Source organism: Macrobrachium rosenbergii, chromosome 14, assembly GCF_040412425.1.
Source record: "Macrobrachium rosenbergii isolate ZJJX-2024 chromosome 14, ASM4041242v1, whole genome shotgun sequence".
NCBI lineage: Eukaryota > Metazoa > Arthropoda > Malacostraca > Decapoda > Palaemonidae > Macrobrachium > Macrobrachium rosenbergii.
The window spans coordinates 40,829,771-40,847,270 of record NC_089754.1 but is presented as its reverse complement, the minus strand read 5'-3'; the positions used below and the strand labels follow the sequence as shown (position 1 = coordinate 40,847,270).

The 17,500-nt window shown below is 36.2% G+C and overlaps 1 protein-coding gene across 11 annotated transcripts in view; it reads left to right on the top strand.

Annotated features, from left to right (window-relative positions):
- Nucleotides 1-17,224, top strand: part of Ldh (Lactate dehydrogenase) — a 30,713-nt gene extending 13,489 nt beyond the window's left edge. For 4 of the 11 annotated variants that reach the window (XM_067116604.1, XM_067116602.1, XM_067116606.1 and 1 more), the window contains 7 exons: nucleotides 7,194-7,423; nucleotides 8,238-8,437; nucleotides 8,860-9,033; nucleotides 9,489-9,606; nucleotides 13,231-13,354; nucleotides 15,289-15,477; nucleotides 16,206-17,224. In XM_067116604.1, the coding sequence (XP_066972705.1) occupies nucleotides 7,206-7,423; nucleotides 8,238-8,437; nucleotides 8,860-9,033; nucleotides 9,489-9,606; nucleotides 13,231-13,354; nucleotides 15,289-15,453 (999 nt within the window). In that variant the 5' untranslated portion in view covers nucleotides 7,194-7,205 and the 3' untranslated portion in view covers nucleotides 15,454-15,477; nucleotides 16,206-17,224. Of the gene's footprint in view, nucleotides 1-3,595; nucleotides 3,867-7,193; nucleotides 7,424-8,237; nucleotides 8,438-8,859; nucleotides 9,034-9,488; nucleotides 9,607-13,230; nucleotides 13,948-15,288; nucleotides 15,478-16,205 lie in introns of those variants that run through there. The other 7 variants (XM_067116605.1, XM_067116610.1, XM_067116603.1 and 4 more) reach the window with 4 other exon arrangements.
- Nucleotides 17,225-17,500: the final 276 nt, after the last annotated feature.

The following is a 17,500-nucleotide window of genomic DNA, read 5'->3' as shown; positions in this document are numbered from 1 at the left end:
CCGTCACCATCTTCATTATTTAAGGAGACCCTTATCAGGTCTGTCAGGCTAACTCATATTATACGTCAGTCATAGTCTATAGTTTTATTGACTTTTTTTTTCTAGGCGCCCTAACAGCTTTGGAAGACATATCTCTTACTTCCTGGGGAATATCTCGTAATTTTCCTCATCTGGGCCCCAGGGCCAACTCTATAAATAGACCTGGTGCCTTGTGCTCGAATTTCCACTAATGTGATTAACTTGGTTTTGCATTTCTACCTTTATCGTGAAAGTTGTTTCAGTATATCTCAGAATTCTACTTTTCCTTGTGTTTATGTTAGTTTTGGTGGTCGCGTAAAATGTAGCCAGATCTTGTCCTAATGATCAGAACTATTTTCTAGAGGAATTTTACAGTTTTTATATAATTTAAAGCCCAGAGAAACTCTGCTAGTTCCTTCTCTAATCGCATCCAGCAGCCATGAATAGAACTAATTATTATTAATCATATTTAATAATGGTTAACCACAAGCCATGACGTTTTTTTCCGCCGAATATAATTTGAGTTTGACACTAAAGTAAACAATGCCCTGAAGTTTCTTCAGTGCATTCGAGTTTTCTGTACAGCGTATAATCAAGGCCACCGAAAATAGATCTATCATTGGGCTGTATGATCCGCGGCCCATGAAACTTTAACCACGGCCCCGTGGTGGCAAATATATCGTTGCCAGAAGCACGATTATGGCTAACTTGAAACCTAAGTGAAATAAAAACTACACGGGCTAGAGGGCTACAATTTGATGTGTTTGATGATTGGAGAGTGGATAATTAACATACCAATTTGCAGCCCTCTAGCCTCAGTAGTTTTTAAGATCTGAGGGCGGACAAAAAAAAATCGTCTATGTTGCCTGTAGGCCTACGAGTCCGGAGGTTCACACTAGGCCCATTCCCTTTCTCACGTTCCCTTTTCTTGCGGATCCATATTAGGGCAAGAGCCCGTTCTGGCATCTGGCAACTTAAATCTACATCAACAGCCAACCACCAATGTAAGAATGACGCCAATTTTAAGCTATGATCTGTTTGAAAATGAGTTGCTCTATAGCAATCAGTGAAGGTTTATATTGCAATCAGTGAAGGTTTATATTGAGCTTTTTTTTTTATTGTAGAAGTATGTGGAATCAGATCCTGCTGAGGGGACCATGTTGAGGGCATAGTATTGAAAAATGTTTGTGTTATGTCTGACAAGTGACAACAACAACAATAATCACACAAATTCCGATGCGTCTTAGCAGACATGTTGGAGCCTTCTCTTGTCATCTTCGGCTTCATCTTCCTGGTTTTGTTTTTGGAGGGCTTTCTACCGACCCATATTCGGTCCATCAAGGGCCCCATTTATTTGTCAGTTACAGCTCATATTTTTCTTGAATAACTTGTGCTTTTGTGTCATAACTAGTTTCGAAACGTTAACGCCTCGTCTACCCATACTTTCATGTATATTTGGCTCAATACCACTAGCGGGTCAGGGTTGGGGACCACCTGGGCACGTGCTACACCATGAGAAATAATGATAAAATAATATTGAAGATTTAGATAACATAAATGAGAAATATAAAAGTTGGAAAAATAAAAAATATAGAAATAATTTTGAGAAAAATATATCTATCTATCTATATATATAATGTATGTGTTTATATATATATATATATATGTATATATATATATATATATATATATATATATATATATATATATATATATATATATATATATATATATATATATATATATATATATATATATATATATATATATATATATGAAAATTGGTGGCCCCCATGAAATTTTTCTGGATCCGCTAGTGCTCAATACAGGTGTCTTGGAAGCATGCCAGTTTTAGGAGAGCCGTACCATACCCCTTACCCTCCAAGGACTATTGAAGAACGTTCACGGTGATCACGTGATCATGTGAAACAAAAAGTCAACGATAAACAGTCGATTTTTTCTTCATATCGTGACATCCACAATCAATTTTCTGTTAAAATTGAACTGAGTAAGGCAATTGTGATGTGATAATGGTATATTGTTGTTGCCATTGTTACATAATGGCGAAATATCACCATTCCGTGAAGGCTTTGTAACACTGTCAGCGATGAAGGGAGTGGCGCCTTTTCAAGGATTTTGTCCGGTTAATAAGACCTTTCGTGACCCCTGTCAGTTTGAAGAAAGTACAAAACCTTTTAATTATCGTTACCACACAGAGGATTTGATTATCTTTTTGACATTTTTGACTGATTATCTGGACCTGACCTGACACCTAAAAGTAAACGTAAGATCATAATGACAAATATGTTTGTCACATTTAGTTAAGAAATTATTTGACATGCTATTAGATAATTCGCTTTGTAATGACCATCACGTTGTGTATATTTTCATAATTCTCGCCAAAATAACATCCTATCTTAGTTGAGTGAAATTTTTATGTTATGAAAATAGTCGATTGTTTGTTTCAAACTTCCATCTGTCAGTACGTCGATACTGGTTACATATTATGTGAAGGCCTAATGTTCTTGCTAATGAAAAAAACAGACTTTTCATGTCGATCCTAAAAGGATGCTCTTTAGGATTTTATCTATTGATCTGTCTGATGTCCTTTAATTTTGTTTAAGGTTTGTCTTTAGCCGTTTATAGTTTGTGTGTCTGTTACATGCACCCACGGACACACCTTGAACTTCAGTTTGAAGCAAGATGAATCTGGTTTTTGAAAGGTGCCATTCTCTCTCTCTCTCTCTCTCTCTCTCTCTCTCTCTCTCTCTGACATACACACAGACACACACACACACACACACAAGTGATGCACCACCCACTCACCTTGATATTTAGGTTTAAGAGGGATAAAACTGGTTTTCAGTAATGTACCATATCTCTCTCTCTCTCTCTCTCTCTCTCTCTCTCTCTCTCTCTCTCTCTCTCTCTCTCTCTCTCTCTCTCTCTCAATCATCCATGCACACACCCCCTTAGCTCCTAGTCCTAAACAAGAAAACTGCCTATTAATATGTAGCCTCTCTCTCTCTCTCTCTCTCTCTCTCTCTCTCTCTCTCTCTCTCTCTCTCGCTTTCATGTAACTCGTCTACTATCCATTTACACACTCCCTTAGCTACTAGTCTTAAACAAGGTATATGTCTTTTAATATGTATTCTCTCTCTCTCTCTCTCTGTCTCACACACACACACACACACATGTGCTTGTGTTGCATGCAAACGATTAATTCTAAAGAACCACGCGCGCTTGTTCATTTGTGGCTTACTCAAGTAGACTACCAATTAGGCAAGGCACGACTTCACCGTAAAAATAAACAAGCAGTTGGTGGTATTATAATAGGATGATCTTGTTTTCTGCTATTTAAATCGATGAGTAAATATCTTTCTTAGAAAATGTGCATAAAAGATGTTAAATCGGCCTAATGTACTGTTTGTTTTAGCGGCTATATTTAGCTCCGCTAGGGCGGTGTCACTAACAGGCAGTGGTACCCGGCCCTCTTAACACGCACACACACTCTCTCTCTCTCTCTCTCTCTCTCTCTCTCTCTCTCTCTCTCTCTCTCTCTCTCTCTCTCTCTCTCGGGGAAGAGTTACATGGCCGCCTCTTTGGATCACCTTGATCAAGGCCAGGGTTTTCATACGCGAGTCACCCTCCCAGTCTGCTGCCGTCTTGTCCCAGCTTGCTTGCGTGTTGTTCGCTGGTATTTCTTTCATTTTGTGCCGGGCTTAATTGTGATTTAATTGAGTGTTGGCAAGATTGTCTAGCATTGCATAAGTTAACTGTTTCTGCGTTACCCTGCCAAGAAATTTGGGAAACCTTGCCGTGTTGGAAACCACGGTCTCACCCTCCCAGTAAGCCCCTGTCCTTGTGTTGTTTGTGAGGGATTGAATATGTATGTATATATATATATATATATATATATATATATATATATATATATATATATATATATATATATATATATATATATAATTTTTTTTTCATATGATACAAGGAAAACACAGTAACATACTTGAATTGCAGAACGAACTGTATTTGTAAAAACATATACAAAGCGTATAGCTTTCGTCCATCCTTCTGCGACCAAGTCCACAGAAGTGATGGACGAAAGCTGTAAATTTAGCATATTTTTACAAATACATTTCGTTCTGCCATTCAAGTATACTACTGTATAACCTTTACACACACACTATATATATATATATATATATATATATATATATATATATATATATATATATATATATATATATATATAAGGTTTGTATGTATAATATATATATATATATATATATATATATATATATATATATATATATATATATATTATATATATTATATATATGATATATATATGTAATATATGTATATATATTATTTTATATATATAACATATATATATATTTTTATATATACAGTATATATATATATATATATATATATATATATATATATATATATATATGTATATATATTATTTTATATATATAATTTTATATATATATATTTTATATATACAGTATATATATATATATACACTGTATATATATAATAAATTTCTGACTTACATCAGGATCAAACTCAGGTCATTCAATTGAAAGACAAGGGCGCTGCCCACTAGGCCATACAAGTCATAAAAGATGTTGGAACCTGAGGGCCTAGTGGGCAGCGCCCTTGCCTTTCAATTGAAAGACCTGGGTTTGATCCTGATGTGAGTCGGATTCAAATATACTATCAGTATCGCCTCGTCCAGCACCGCGTTAAGCAAAGGGCCTTTGCTTTATCTTTCACAAAACTCCACTGGGCCTTGCAACTTTTTTGGTGGACACAGGAGACCAGCTGGCACTGCAAGTATTATTCCCCCAGAGGTTGTGCAGAGGACCATCTCCATCTCCCTTTCATCATTATCTCATCTACATATTATTTCCGTAATTTCCCTTATGTATTTCGAGCTCTGTCCTGCCATCAGGCTCTTAATTTTCTTCTTAATTTTCTTCTTAAGCCTCATTCTGAACTCGACAAAGAATTTTTTTCCATATAGTATTTTCTGACCTAGATTCATGTCCATATAGTAATGCAGACCATCGTATGCAGTTTTAATCTATTTGATTTCTAAATCTTATTCAACCTGCCCATTGTTTGATTGACCTTTCCTAGTCATTCACTTAATTCCAAATTAATAACCAGTACTGGATATCATTGGTCGTCCGTAATACTTTCTCGATCTGATGTTATTTCAACCCTTTGTATATATTCTGCCCCCTTTATTTCTGCTTTTCTTATTTTTATTTTGAGTTCCATCCCTCTAGATATACGACCTCGTAGGGGGGTAGTGCCGTCAGTGCACCTCATGCGGTGCACTGTAGGCTTTACTCAAGGTTCTTTGCAGCGTGCCTTTGGCCCCTAGCTGCAACCCCTTTTGTTCCTTTTACTGTACCTCTTTCATATTCTCCTTCTTCCATCTTACTTTCCACCCTCTTCTAACAATTGATTTATAGTGCAACTACGAGGTTTTCATGTTAACACCTTCCAGACGTTTTACTGTCAATTTCCGTTTCAGCGCTGAATGATCTCATTGGTCCCAGTGCTTGGCCTTTGGCCTGAATTCTATATTCAGTTCAGTTCAGTTCTAGATGTATGATGCTTTCTCTTAAGTAAGTTTTGCTCTTTAAAACAGCACCATCTGCATATTTCAATTCTGTCAAGTTTCTATAGTTCCTCTCGTCTCTTGCTTCTCTTCCAAGTTCGAGTACGTTTTCTATTATGAAATCTTTGAGAAGGGCAAACAGCGAAAGTGAAATAACATTCCCTCGTAACACCCCACTGTTTATTGCGAATTCATTTGACAAGACCCCCATCAACATCAAATTCGCATCTACTTCGTCCATGGATAATTTCAAGTCGCTTTACATAGTTAATTGAAATGTCATAGTGACGCAAAACCCTCCATAATATTGGTCTGTGGACGCTGTCAAACGCCTCATCATCATCAACAAAAACCATCAGAAGGGGGTTTGAAATCCCTTGAACTGTCACACAATGTCTCGACACAAAGAATTGATCTTTGCAACTCCTGTCTTTTCTAAATCCAGCTTGTACTTCTCTCACCTTTATATCAGTCTTAATTCAGCTTGTTGAGAGTAAACAAGAACAGAGTATTACCTCCAATTTCCATTTGTCAGACTTTTTCATCAATCCATATTCTGAAACACAGTTTAGTTGATATTACAGAATAAAAAGCAAAATCTTGACAACTGTAGTTAAACTTCATTTAAATGGCATTGTACCACAAAATGTGATTTGTTGCACATCAGTTTGGACATTTCATTTGCACAAAACAAAACTGTAAGTAATCAATAAAATGGAACCCTAAAGTTTCGGGTCTTCAACAGATTTCTTTAGAATTTAGTCTTTTTCGCAGTTTGCTACTTCAAGGTCGGAGTCAAGATGGGGAAGGACTTGGCCTAGTGACTTATCCCAAAATAATTTTTAAAAACCGGAAGTGTAGCACCTGTGAGAAAGAGAGAGAGAGAGAGAGAGAGAGAGAGAGAGAGAGAGAGAGAGAGAGAGAGAGAGAGAGAGCATCTGAGACTGAAAGAAATGAGACTTGTGGTGGGGGAGGGCGAGGAGGGTGATCCTAAATTAGCCTTGGCCAGAGTTTGACAGCTCTATAACTGGAGCGCAAGATTTTTCAGATGCCTTCCTGGCCTAAGTCAAGGGTGTAACGATGGCTACATGACTTTTCCTGATAGTTGTAGTCATTTGTTTGTTAGTTAATAATCAATACATATTATTACACTGTTCTTTTAGTGGCCCTGTCTTCCGTAATAATAAAACTCTTAGGGGGGGGGTAGTGCTATCAGTGCACCTCGCGTGGTGCACTGTAGGCATTAAGGGTCTTTGCAGCGTCTCTTCGACCTCTAGGCTGCAACCTCTTTTATGCCTTTTACTGTACCGACGTTCATATTCTTTTTATTCCATCTGACTTTCCACCCTCTCTAACTGTTGTTTCTTAGTGCAACTGTGCGGTTTTCATCCTGTTACACCTTTCAAACTTTCTTACTATCAGTTTCCGTTTCAGCACTGAATGACCTCATAGGTCCAGCGCTTGGCCTTAGGCCTAAATTCTATATTCTGTTCCATTCTGTAATAATAAAAGAATATTCTTTCTTCCTCAGTTAACCATCAAGATGGCTTCCATCCCAGAGATGTTGATGAACGAGATCCAGCCCCCTCTGCAGACCTCAGGGGGCAAGGTGACCGTCGTGGGCGTCGGGCAGGTGGGTATGGCCTGCGCTTTCTCCCTCCTGACCCAGCACATCTGCTCGGAGCTGGCTCTTGTCGATGTCATGGCTGACAAACTCAGGGGCGAGATGATGGACCTCCAGCACGGCCTCACTTTCCTCAGGTGAGGCATTTTTTAGGATCAATTCGGTAATAACTTGTTTGTATTCCGTAATTATTTGCTATTATTTTATTTGTTTAGCCGAATAGAAACGAATAGAATTAATACTGAAAGTAGGGCAAAAGGTAATTTTTGGTTTCTGGTCAGTCAAAAATGCCATTTAATGGCGTTAGGGACATGGGTCTTATCGACTGTAGGATTTGTGGATCCTGGAGTAGGCTTAGGGTAGCCATTTGCAGTTGCATGGACTAAGTTTTTCTCTTGTCTGTCATTTTTCCAAATGGTCCGTTGCTCTGGATGGAGGCTTTCACGAAGTTCATATTAAAAGACGTTCCTGTTGATCCGTAGTTTATTCACCTCGTCAAGAATATTTTCTCTTATTGACAGGTCGCATTATTACTTATTAAACAATCTTTTTCACCTACCTTTTTTTTCTTTTTTAACTGACCAGGCACTTTTTTGTTTTTTAACTGACCAGAAACTTTTTCCCCATTTTTTTAATTGACCAGGAACTTTTATTTTTGAACTGACCAGGAACTTTTTTCTTTTTCAACTGACCAGGAACTTTTATTTTTTAACTGACCAGGAACTTACTTTCAACTGACCAGGAACTTTCTTCTTTTTCAACTGACCAGGAACTTTTATTTTTTAACTGACCAGGAACTTACTTTCAACTGACCAGGAACTTTCTTCTTTTTCAACTGACCAGGAACTCCTTTTTAACTGACCAGAAACGTTTTCTCTTTTTAACCTGACCAGGAGCCTTTTCTCTCGTTTTTAACTGACCTGGAACGTTTTCTCTCTTTCAACTGACCAGGAACGTGAAAATCGAGGCCAGCACAGACTTCTCCGTGACCGCCGGTTCTCGCGTTTGCATCGTGACCGCCGGAGCCCGCCAGAGGGAGGGCGAGTCCCGCCTCTCCCTCGTCCAGAGGAACGTCGACATCTTCAAGGGCATCATCCCCAACCTCGTCAAGCACTCTCCCAACTGCATCCTTCTCGTCGTTTCCAACCCTGGTGAGTTCGGTCTTGAGAGTAAGGAGCAAGAGCCCGTGCTAGCCTTGGCCCAACTTACCACTCAGAAAGTAAGATGAAATACCAGTTAATGCAATGGCTCTCTTTAGTTTTTCCAGCCTTGGTAAGTACAGCCACGAAATTAATAAAAGAAAGCCTGTGCTGGTATTTTGCCAGCACACACGAACAGCAATAAAGGTATAATTATGATTTATCATGGATAACGTTTTAAAGACTCAGTAACATGAGGCCCTTGGGTTATTGATTATAATTTTTTTCTTATTTCTCCTGTTCGAGTTCCGTTTTGAAATCCCGACTCCCTTGGCTGCCTAAAACAGACCCCAAATTTTCAGCTAGTCTGTAAACATTGATTGACAGGGCTAGATCCCTTGAATTCACTTAACCATTTATTATCTTCTTTACAGTTGACGTTTTGACCTACGTGGCCTGGAAACTGTCCGGTCTGCCCAAGCACCGCGTCATCGGATCTGGAACCAACCTGGACTCTGCTCGTTTCAGATTCCACTTGTCCCAGAAACTCAACGTGGCGCCTTCATCCACTCACGGCTGGATCATTGGCGAGCATGGTGACTCATCTGGTGAGTTAGAAATGAAAAGCTAAGTTAGGTTTTTATTGCGATTCAATGCACTAAAGGTGAGTTCAAGTTATATGTTAATTTAGGTTTTATTGACTCCCTTTGATCAGTGAAAACCGCATAGAAATTAGAGCTTGGAACTATGATGTTGCTGGAGTTCTAATTGTGAGTTTAGTTATATTCAGTAAGTTAGATTTAAACTGGTCGCAATATAAAACGGCTACCACAAAGCAGAACCTGCGATTGAGTACATTACTATTAATTTCTTATTACAAGCTAGGTTAGCTTTATTATTTTTAGTATTGCTGATTCATCATCTAAGGAGCTATATGTTATACTTATTTTAATTAATAATAATAATAATAATATCATTATTGTTACTGTTGTAATAACCATGTTCAGCATAAATATTTGCCTATTTAAAAGCAGAGCCATAACAGTACTCTGTTCTTCTTCAGTCCCAGTCTGGTCAGGCGTGAACATCGCAGGCGTTCGTCTCCGTGACCTTAACCCTCTAGTGGGCACACCCGAAGACCCCGACAAGTACAACGAGATGCACAAGGAAGTTGTCAACAGGTACATATGTCACTGGCCCTCAATGCACGATGTTCTTGATATTAAGAAGAAATAAAACAGTCTATTCCATTAGGCAGTTTAAGAAGTTTTGGCTCTAAGAGGATTCAAAATTTTGCACGTTATGATAAAATTGAATAGAAATTTATTTTATTAATTTTAAATTAATCTCAGTTTTCTTTGGGTAGTTTTATTAAGTCTTAGTCCTTGATAATTGAGGGATATATATTTTTGGAACTTAATCTTTTTTTTTACTCAGAAATACTGATGTTTTAACTAATGTTAACCAAAAATACTTGTTGGAATCAAAGCTGCTTACTCCAGTAAAATTTGGGTAAATTGGGCTTTCTTTAAAATTAAATGTTTTATCATAAGCAGTTGGAATAAACTTCGTAATTTTCAAAGAAAAACATTTTAAATCAGAGTCGACCTTGTTCAGTATATCTTCATATAATAATAATTTGCAGAATTATTCATGCTGACTTGACGTTGGAAAATGTGTAACTTGAATTTTTTGGGTAAAGTTATGTGAAAATGGTATAGTATTGGATTTTGTGTAGAATACTTAATGATAATCAGTATTACTAAAAATATGATGAGTTAATTTTATTGGTGCAAAGAGTATTATTTACTGTGGTTCATATCTCAATGTCGTAATATGGGCTTCAGCACCAAAAATGTTCTTAACTTAGGAAAAAATATTTTCTTACTCCAAATTTAGCGTTTAAAAAACTAATTCACTTTTTTAGTGTGCTATAATATCATTCACAAACATTTCCTTTTTTATAGTTGATTTTTAACTTAGTTGTGAAGTATTAAGAAAATGGACTGAGCTATTTTGCAAAGCAGTATAATTGTTCTTAAAAAGCCCCTTATTAGAAAACACTTGAGATTACGAACGAGCAAGAATATGAACAGTCTTTAGTACAGTATGTATTTGCCATAATGTAGTGCTTAAGGCTTTGTATATCACAGAAGTAGGCCTACTTATAACTATTAGTTTACTAATCTTGTATGTTTTTGTGCAGGCCTTTACTCATCCTTAGAATTTCATGTCATATTTATTTTTTAGTTTATTTAGTAGTTTTTGACATTTCACCAACTTTTCATTAGGACGTACCAAGTTGCTAACTTTGTGATAGACAAGTAGAAGTATTTTTAACATACAGTTGAAGAAATGCTCTTTTTTTTTTTTTTGGACAAATTTAGATTAGACGTCTTCCAACTTGTGTGTCTTGGTGAATGCTAGATTTCCAAAGAGCATATGTGAGGGTGAATGAGATTTGGTTTTCTATAATTGCTCCGTAACCAGTTCTTTTTCTGTACCAGAAGAGGTAAGGTTTTTTTCTCGGGTTGGGGGGGAGATTGAGGAAGGAACTATATAAATTATATACACACATATATATACATATATACATATACATGTACATATACATATATATATATATATATATATATATATATATATATATATATATATATATATATATATATATATATATATATATATATATATATACATACATATATATATATATATGAGACTGTGAAATGTTTTCTGTTAAAACAGAATTCTATCGAATATATAGGAGCCCATAGAAACGCCAAAATGTGGAAAAATGATGGCTATATTTCAGAGACCAAACTATCTCCTGAGGAGGGAGACAGTTTGGTCTCTGAAATATAGCCTTTATTTTCCACATTTTGGCGTTTCTATGGGCTCCTTTATATTTGATATATATATATATATATATATATATATATATATATATATATATATATATATATATATATATATATATATATATATATATACATACATACATACATACATACATACATACATACATACATACATACATACACATAATCATCAGTTTCTTCCTGAACTCTTTTACATAATGTTTGCGCTTGAATGGAATTGTGAATGCGATTGAACTGCATGGTTTTATTCGTTGTAATGATGAGATATTTTCCTCTGTAATTTCAATAAGATCCTCTTTGATTCCTTTTAACAACACGCTTCATCATTAATTATGTAACGTGAAGATTAAAGCAGAAAGATTGTTATATTTGGTGGGTAATTAAATTGGTTTCAGTCGAAGTTGAACGTCTCTCATGCTTATAAAAACTTCTCAATATTCAGCTCACTTTTAATCAGAAACTCCAGTGTTTTCAGTGGAAAACGAATTAAAAAAAAAAAAATTAGGGAAACTGGAGGTTAGAACGTTCATTGTGTGTGGCTGCCATTTTGCACATAACTTGGGGAGGTGACAAGGGGAGTGTACGGTATTCCATTTGTTACGCAGTATCTTGTTAATTTACTTCTTGGAGAGAGTACATTGTCAAAGATATAAAGAAATTATTTTTTAGCAAGTATTTTTAGACCTAATGTGGCTAGTTTACAAGACGGTTTGTGTGTATGTTTAAAATTACGTTAGTGTATTTTAAGTTAGAACATAGTAATTCTAAAGGGAAATTATACTTCAGTCATATTCTCTAGAATGTCTTTTCTCGTCTTTGCTAATATTAAAGTGATAATACAAATGTTAACGTTAGTTTAGCATTCTCCCATTAGGGATCTCCTGAGTAGTAAAAAGTTGTATCGATTTTGGCGGAATTTTCAGCTCTCATTCTTTGGCAAAAATCTGCTTTAATCAATCAAGTGTCTTAGGCGAAATCATTAAGGATATACCGTGAGTTTGGGAGTACTCAGTTAATGTTAAAATATTTATATTTTTTGCGCTCTGGTGTATTCTTGTAGCGTGAAATAAAAGGATTATTTTAGTAACTTCATTTTAGAGACAAACCCTTGACAAAAAATAGTCTTCATCATTACATTGTCTGAAGCTATCCCTGTTAGTTCCTTGCATATGATTTCGTGTTTTGGCATAATTTTTTGCATGGCTTTCCCATAATACATCGCTGCCAATAAATATTTGTTTTTAATAGAAGTACCATAAGGATAAAGACTTTGACATCAGTAGGATTATAAGTATCTGATGCATACTAGACACTCCATGCGGAGTTTCTTTTCAAGAATACTGTACAATTGTAAATTAAGACAGATTACATCTTTATAAGGACTAGACTAATTGGTAAACAGTACTAGATGTTACCAAACTAGTACTGTTTACCAATATGATGGAAAAACTAGAAAATTATCATACAAGCTGTAATTTTCTTGTGTTCACTAGAATTTAAACCATATGCTGATTATTACTCTACTTAATGAAAGAAAACAAAATGGTACATAAATTACACACACACACACACCTGTGATTTTTCTCCTATTTTTAGCTTTGATTTTACAGACTTAGGCTGAGATTTGACTGTTGCAGGTTTTTTTTACATTTTTTAAAATGAATCCTGCTTCTTTCATGTATCTAATTAGTCCTCTTCATTACTGATAAAAAGAAAACACCAGGCCTGTAAGCACTGAAATCTCAGCTTAATTTGAACTCTCTAGCTTACCTGTGCCAGGTTTGGGTGAGTGAACTATTCATAAGATTAATGATCTGTCTTTGAGAATGATTACCTTTAGTAAAGTGCTCATAACTGACAGCCACTTATTGAACTGTCAGTGATTTTTGTCACCATGATCATTACGAGTTGACGATGTTTCAGTGCTTATGAAATCATCAAACTGAAAGGATACACGTCATGGGCCATTGGTTTGTCTGTGGCATCTCTGGTGTCCAGCATCTTGAAGAACATGCGTTCCTGTTACGCTATCTCTGTCTCTGTGCAGGTAAGAGGCATGGGTGAGTGAATGGGAATAAGTGAGCGATAGATGGTTTAAGATCTCTCTTTAAATACATAGATTTAGTACTGTTAAGTAACTCTAGATACGTATTTTCCTTGGATTACTACTGGCTTCTACTTAAGGTATCGCAGAAGGTAGGGTTTGCGTTGGGTACCTTGTGGCATGAAGATAGTGGACGTTGGCCACTTTGTTGGTATGGGAGCTAACGAAAGGTTCCTTGAGGGTCTGTTTGTAGGATGTCGCCGCCTAAGCGACGTGCACATGCTAATTAGCTCGCATTTCTGGGCTCGGTGAAGGCTTCCTTATTAGGAAAGTGGCGATTAGCTGTAGAAACCTGCAGCCAGATGCTGTTGAGAAGATAGGTCAAGTGTTTGGAGCTTCTTAGCTACTTGGCAGTCACCAGAAACTGGAGTATTTTTTGCCCCCTCTAGACATATCAGGTGCATATTTTCAGTGCCTATGAAGTTATCAAGCTCAAGGGTTACACCTCCTGGGCCATTGGAACGTCCTGTGCCATCCTCACTCGATCCATCCTAACCAACCAGAGGAGTGTCTATGCGGTTTCGACTTGCGTACAGGTATCTGATTTTCCCCTCCCAGATTGCTATGTTGATGTTACTGCCATGAAGTTTTTGTATCTCTCTATTTCCCCCCTGAGCAGATTGAGCTCCTGTCATTCTCGCTTATTCCATCTCCCTTTTATCATAGCTATGGCTCATTCCCCTTCTCCCCCATGAAAATATTGCAAGTATTGTTAAAATGTCTTAAAAATCAGTCGTTGTTAAGCAAATTGTGGAAAATATAGTATACGTTACTCTCTTTTCCCAGCCATTTCGAACATACCAGTAATGATAGAACAACCAGAAGGTTTTGCCATGCTATAAGGACAAAAAATCGACTTATCATAAATGGCTTGAGCATTCTTAGTGAAAATTAATTGCATTTTCGTTCATGTTAACAAAAACGAACTTTATATTACTCAGTAGGAGGCTGGTAAAGATCCCTGAAGAGAGAGAGAGAGAGAGAGAGAGAGAGAGTACGTGAGGTTCAGGACTACATGAGAAGCAACACAGGAAGGAGCTGTTTATATTAAACAGATTCATAATAAACAGAACCATTTTCCATTGAGGTTCAAATGTATTGCATCGTTTTTGCTCATCACATTAGTTTTTAAGTAACCTACGTTGACAACAAACAATGCAAAGTGTTTGTTTTGATTGCACCCCATGCACTGCTAGCAAGTTTCCATTTGTTAAGTGGCCTGTGTGTTTTCCTTAATTGGTTAAGGTATTTTTTAGTTTAAATAATTTAAGAATATTTGCTTGAGGTTTCAACACAATTTTTCCTTTGTTATAAATTAGTTTCCATTCCATAATTTGCAATTATTAATTAATGAAATGATGATGTACCAGGTTTATATATTACGTGAATGCAGTAAGTTCACATACCTAAGTATGAAAGTGACAAGATAATTTAGCTCAGATAATGCTTATAATGTACCTGTAACTTGTGTTATTGAAAAAGTATTGGTAATAGTTTATAAATCGTTTGGGCTATGTCGAATCTTACGCTCTGTCAAAGGGGCCCCTAGTATTACTGCTTTTGTGATAATCATTCGATCTATCATTATATTTTCAAGAGAAGTTTAACATCATGAAGTTCTTTCTCTTCAACTTTTTCGCATGGCAAATGTTTTAGCAACTTTGTTAATAGATGATTCTGAATAATTTCAAATTTCTTCTCGAATTTGTTAGTCAGAAATGTGTAAAATCCAATACTTTCAAGATTTTAATGCAAACATAAGACTAATAGAATTTGTATGAATTCTCTAAATCCTTAAAATATAACGAACCTGTAAATGTTTAGATTTACTGTATATTTAATCAAAGAGTAGATTATAAATCATCATTTGTTTTCAGAACTACCACGGCGTTGATAAGGACGTTTTCCTGAGCTTGCCTGTGGTATTGGGTGAGAACGGCGTCACTCACGTCATCAAGCAGACACTGACAGATGCCGAGAAGAACCAGCTCCAGAATTCTGCCAACACCTTATGGGATGTCCAGGCTGGAATTCAGTTCTAAATTTAGGAGAACTTTAGGTTAAAGGTGAGAAGTTCAAAGTTTATTGATCTGTTGGCTAAAAATGAAGATTTCATAAAGTTCAAATCACTAGTTACCTATCGTTGCTGACTGGTCTCTCGGCCACAGAAGTTAAACAACCGGTGAATACCAACTTCTTTTTTTTTAAGATTGCCATGACCATCTACTCGGCATGGGCAATAAAATGTAACCTTATTCCAAATATTTTAGTTGTAGGTCTATTACCTCTCTGGGGCCTACTAAAAAAAAGTTGTTCCACTTATATCCTTTGGAAATCATAAACCAGATCACAAGAACCATTAAAAAATAACGTTTTTAAGGAGAGGAGGATGTTTTGTATTTTACCTTGAAGGGCTGTTCCACACATCTGTTGCATCTGCACCAATGTTTGATCAAGTTTATAGTTAGATTAAAAATATCAAGATGTTTCATCGTCAGTAACTCAAGTTTTAAATAAGCAATATAAAGCATAGGATTGTTGCTAATCCAGCTTCAACCCTCACGCTGGAGTAGCCAGAGTATAAATATATTTGAACCATGTATTCTATGTCAACAAAAACCCTGGCAAGTTAGTAAAAGGTATGTAGTCCATAGGCTTTGGGTCTCATAATGATCCATTCCAAGTTGTGGAAACTCAACATCAGAATAGAATATAATTTTCATTTGCAGATATTTGATACTGTTACTCCATTGGCTTTTGATAACCCTGCAACTGCTTATGTTCTGTGTTTCAGCCTGAAACCTTCGACATCCTGTTGCCAAATCGCTATCTCTGAAGAGTTTGAGCCGAGTGGTATTCGAACGTTTCTTTCATCAGCAAGCAACGCCAAAGTAACGCATCATGCTCTCCTAAAGCGGGTCGTCCTTCCGGAAATCAACGCTTTTGCAAAGACCTTCCCAAGGATGCTTTCGAAGCTAGGATGGAAGAGCAGAATATGACGAGCTCACTCTCACTTTTATTTGCCAAAGGAACAAGAGAGCCAGGACCTGATTTTACTTATTTAAAAATGGCTTGTATGTAGAGACTGTAATCTTCACAAATAGGCATCTGTAGGGTTTTGATTTCCAGATGTGTCTAGTCTCGCTTATAATTGCACTTTATTTCTGTACGTAAAGTACCTTTTTACAGATACCCGTTCTTGTGGGCTGTAACCACGGCAAGTGATGATCATATTATTTTGTAATCTGAATTCTGTAAAGTAGATACGTTATAAGAATGATTCCTCATAATACACTTTGATTCATAATAATATTGAACTTAGGGTGTGTTCATGCATTTCACCCCCATTCTACAGAAGCAGTATTTTCGTATCAGTATGCTTAAGATGTTTGAAAAAACAAAAGCAGTCTTGATCAGGCTTATGTGCTGTATGTGATAATCAGTTAGTGGAATATGTGTTCACGAAGTATATGTATCAATCGGAGTATTTGTTGCACCATTTATGAGTCTTATTTAAAGATGTAACCCATTTCAGAGAGATCCTAAATTGAGTAACAGAAAGGTCAATCAACGATTCAGCATCTCTTGGTGACCTGAGGTACATTTATTTTCAGTATGGCTTATGACCAATACAAAAGTAATTTTATTTACTAAAATTCGTGTCATCATTATGTTACAGTATTATTTATCTGAGAATCTCTATTTTCTGTATCTTTTTCATTTTTCTCTTTCATATGACGCATAAGTGGCGAGTAATGTTTGATTGAGTGTTTCTGATAATGTAGGTTTTAATAAAGTATTATAGAGTAATTACCTGGGCTGGTATTATTAATATTCCTTAAACTTTGCACATTTAAGAACATTATCTTGACTTACACTACTTATATTGATTTAAGATCCATCATGGAGCTTATTACAAGAATATTCGTTTTGACATTTCTTGAATCTGTAGTAACGGCAGACGTGCTGATGAAACAGTGTAGGGTCACAGGTTTCATTATTTGATAATCTGTAATAAAAACTACAACAAAACAAGTTGCTAACAAAATTTTGCCTTCAGCTCAACGTACTGCTCTGCTATATGTTAAG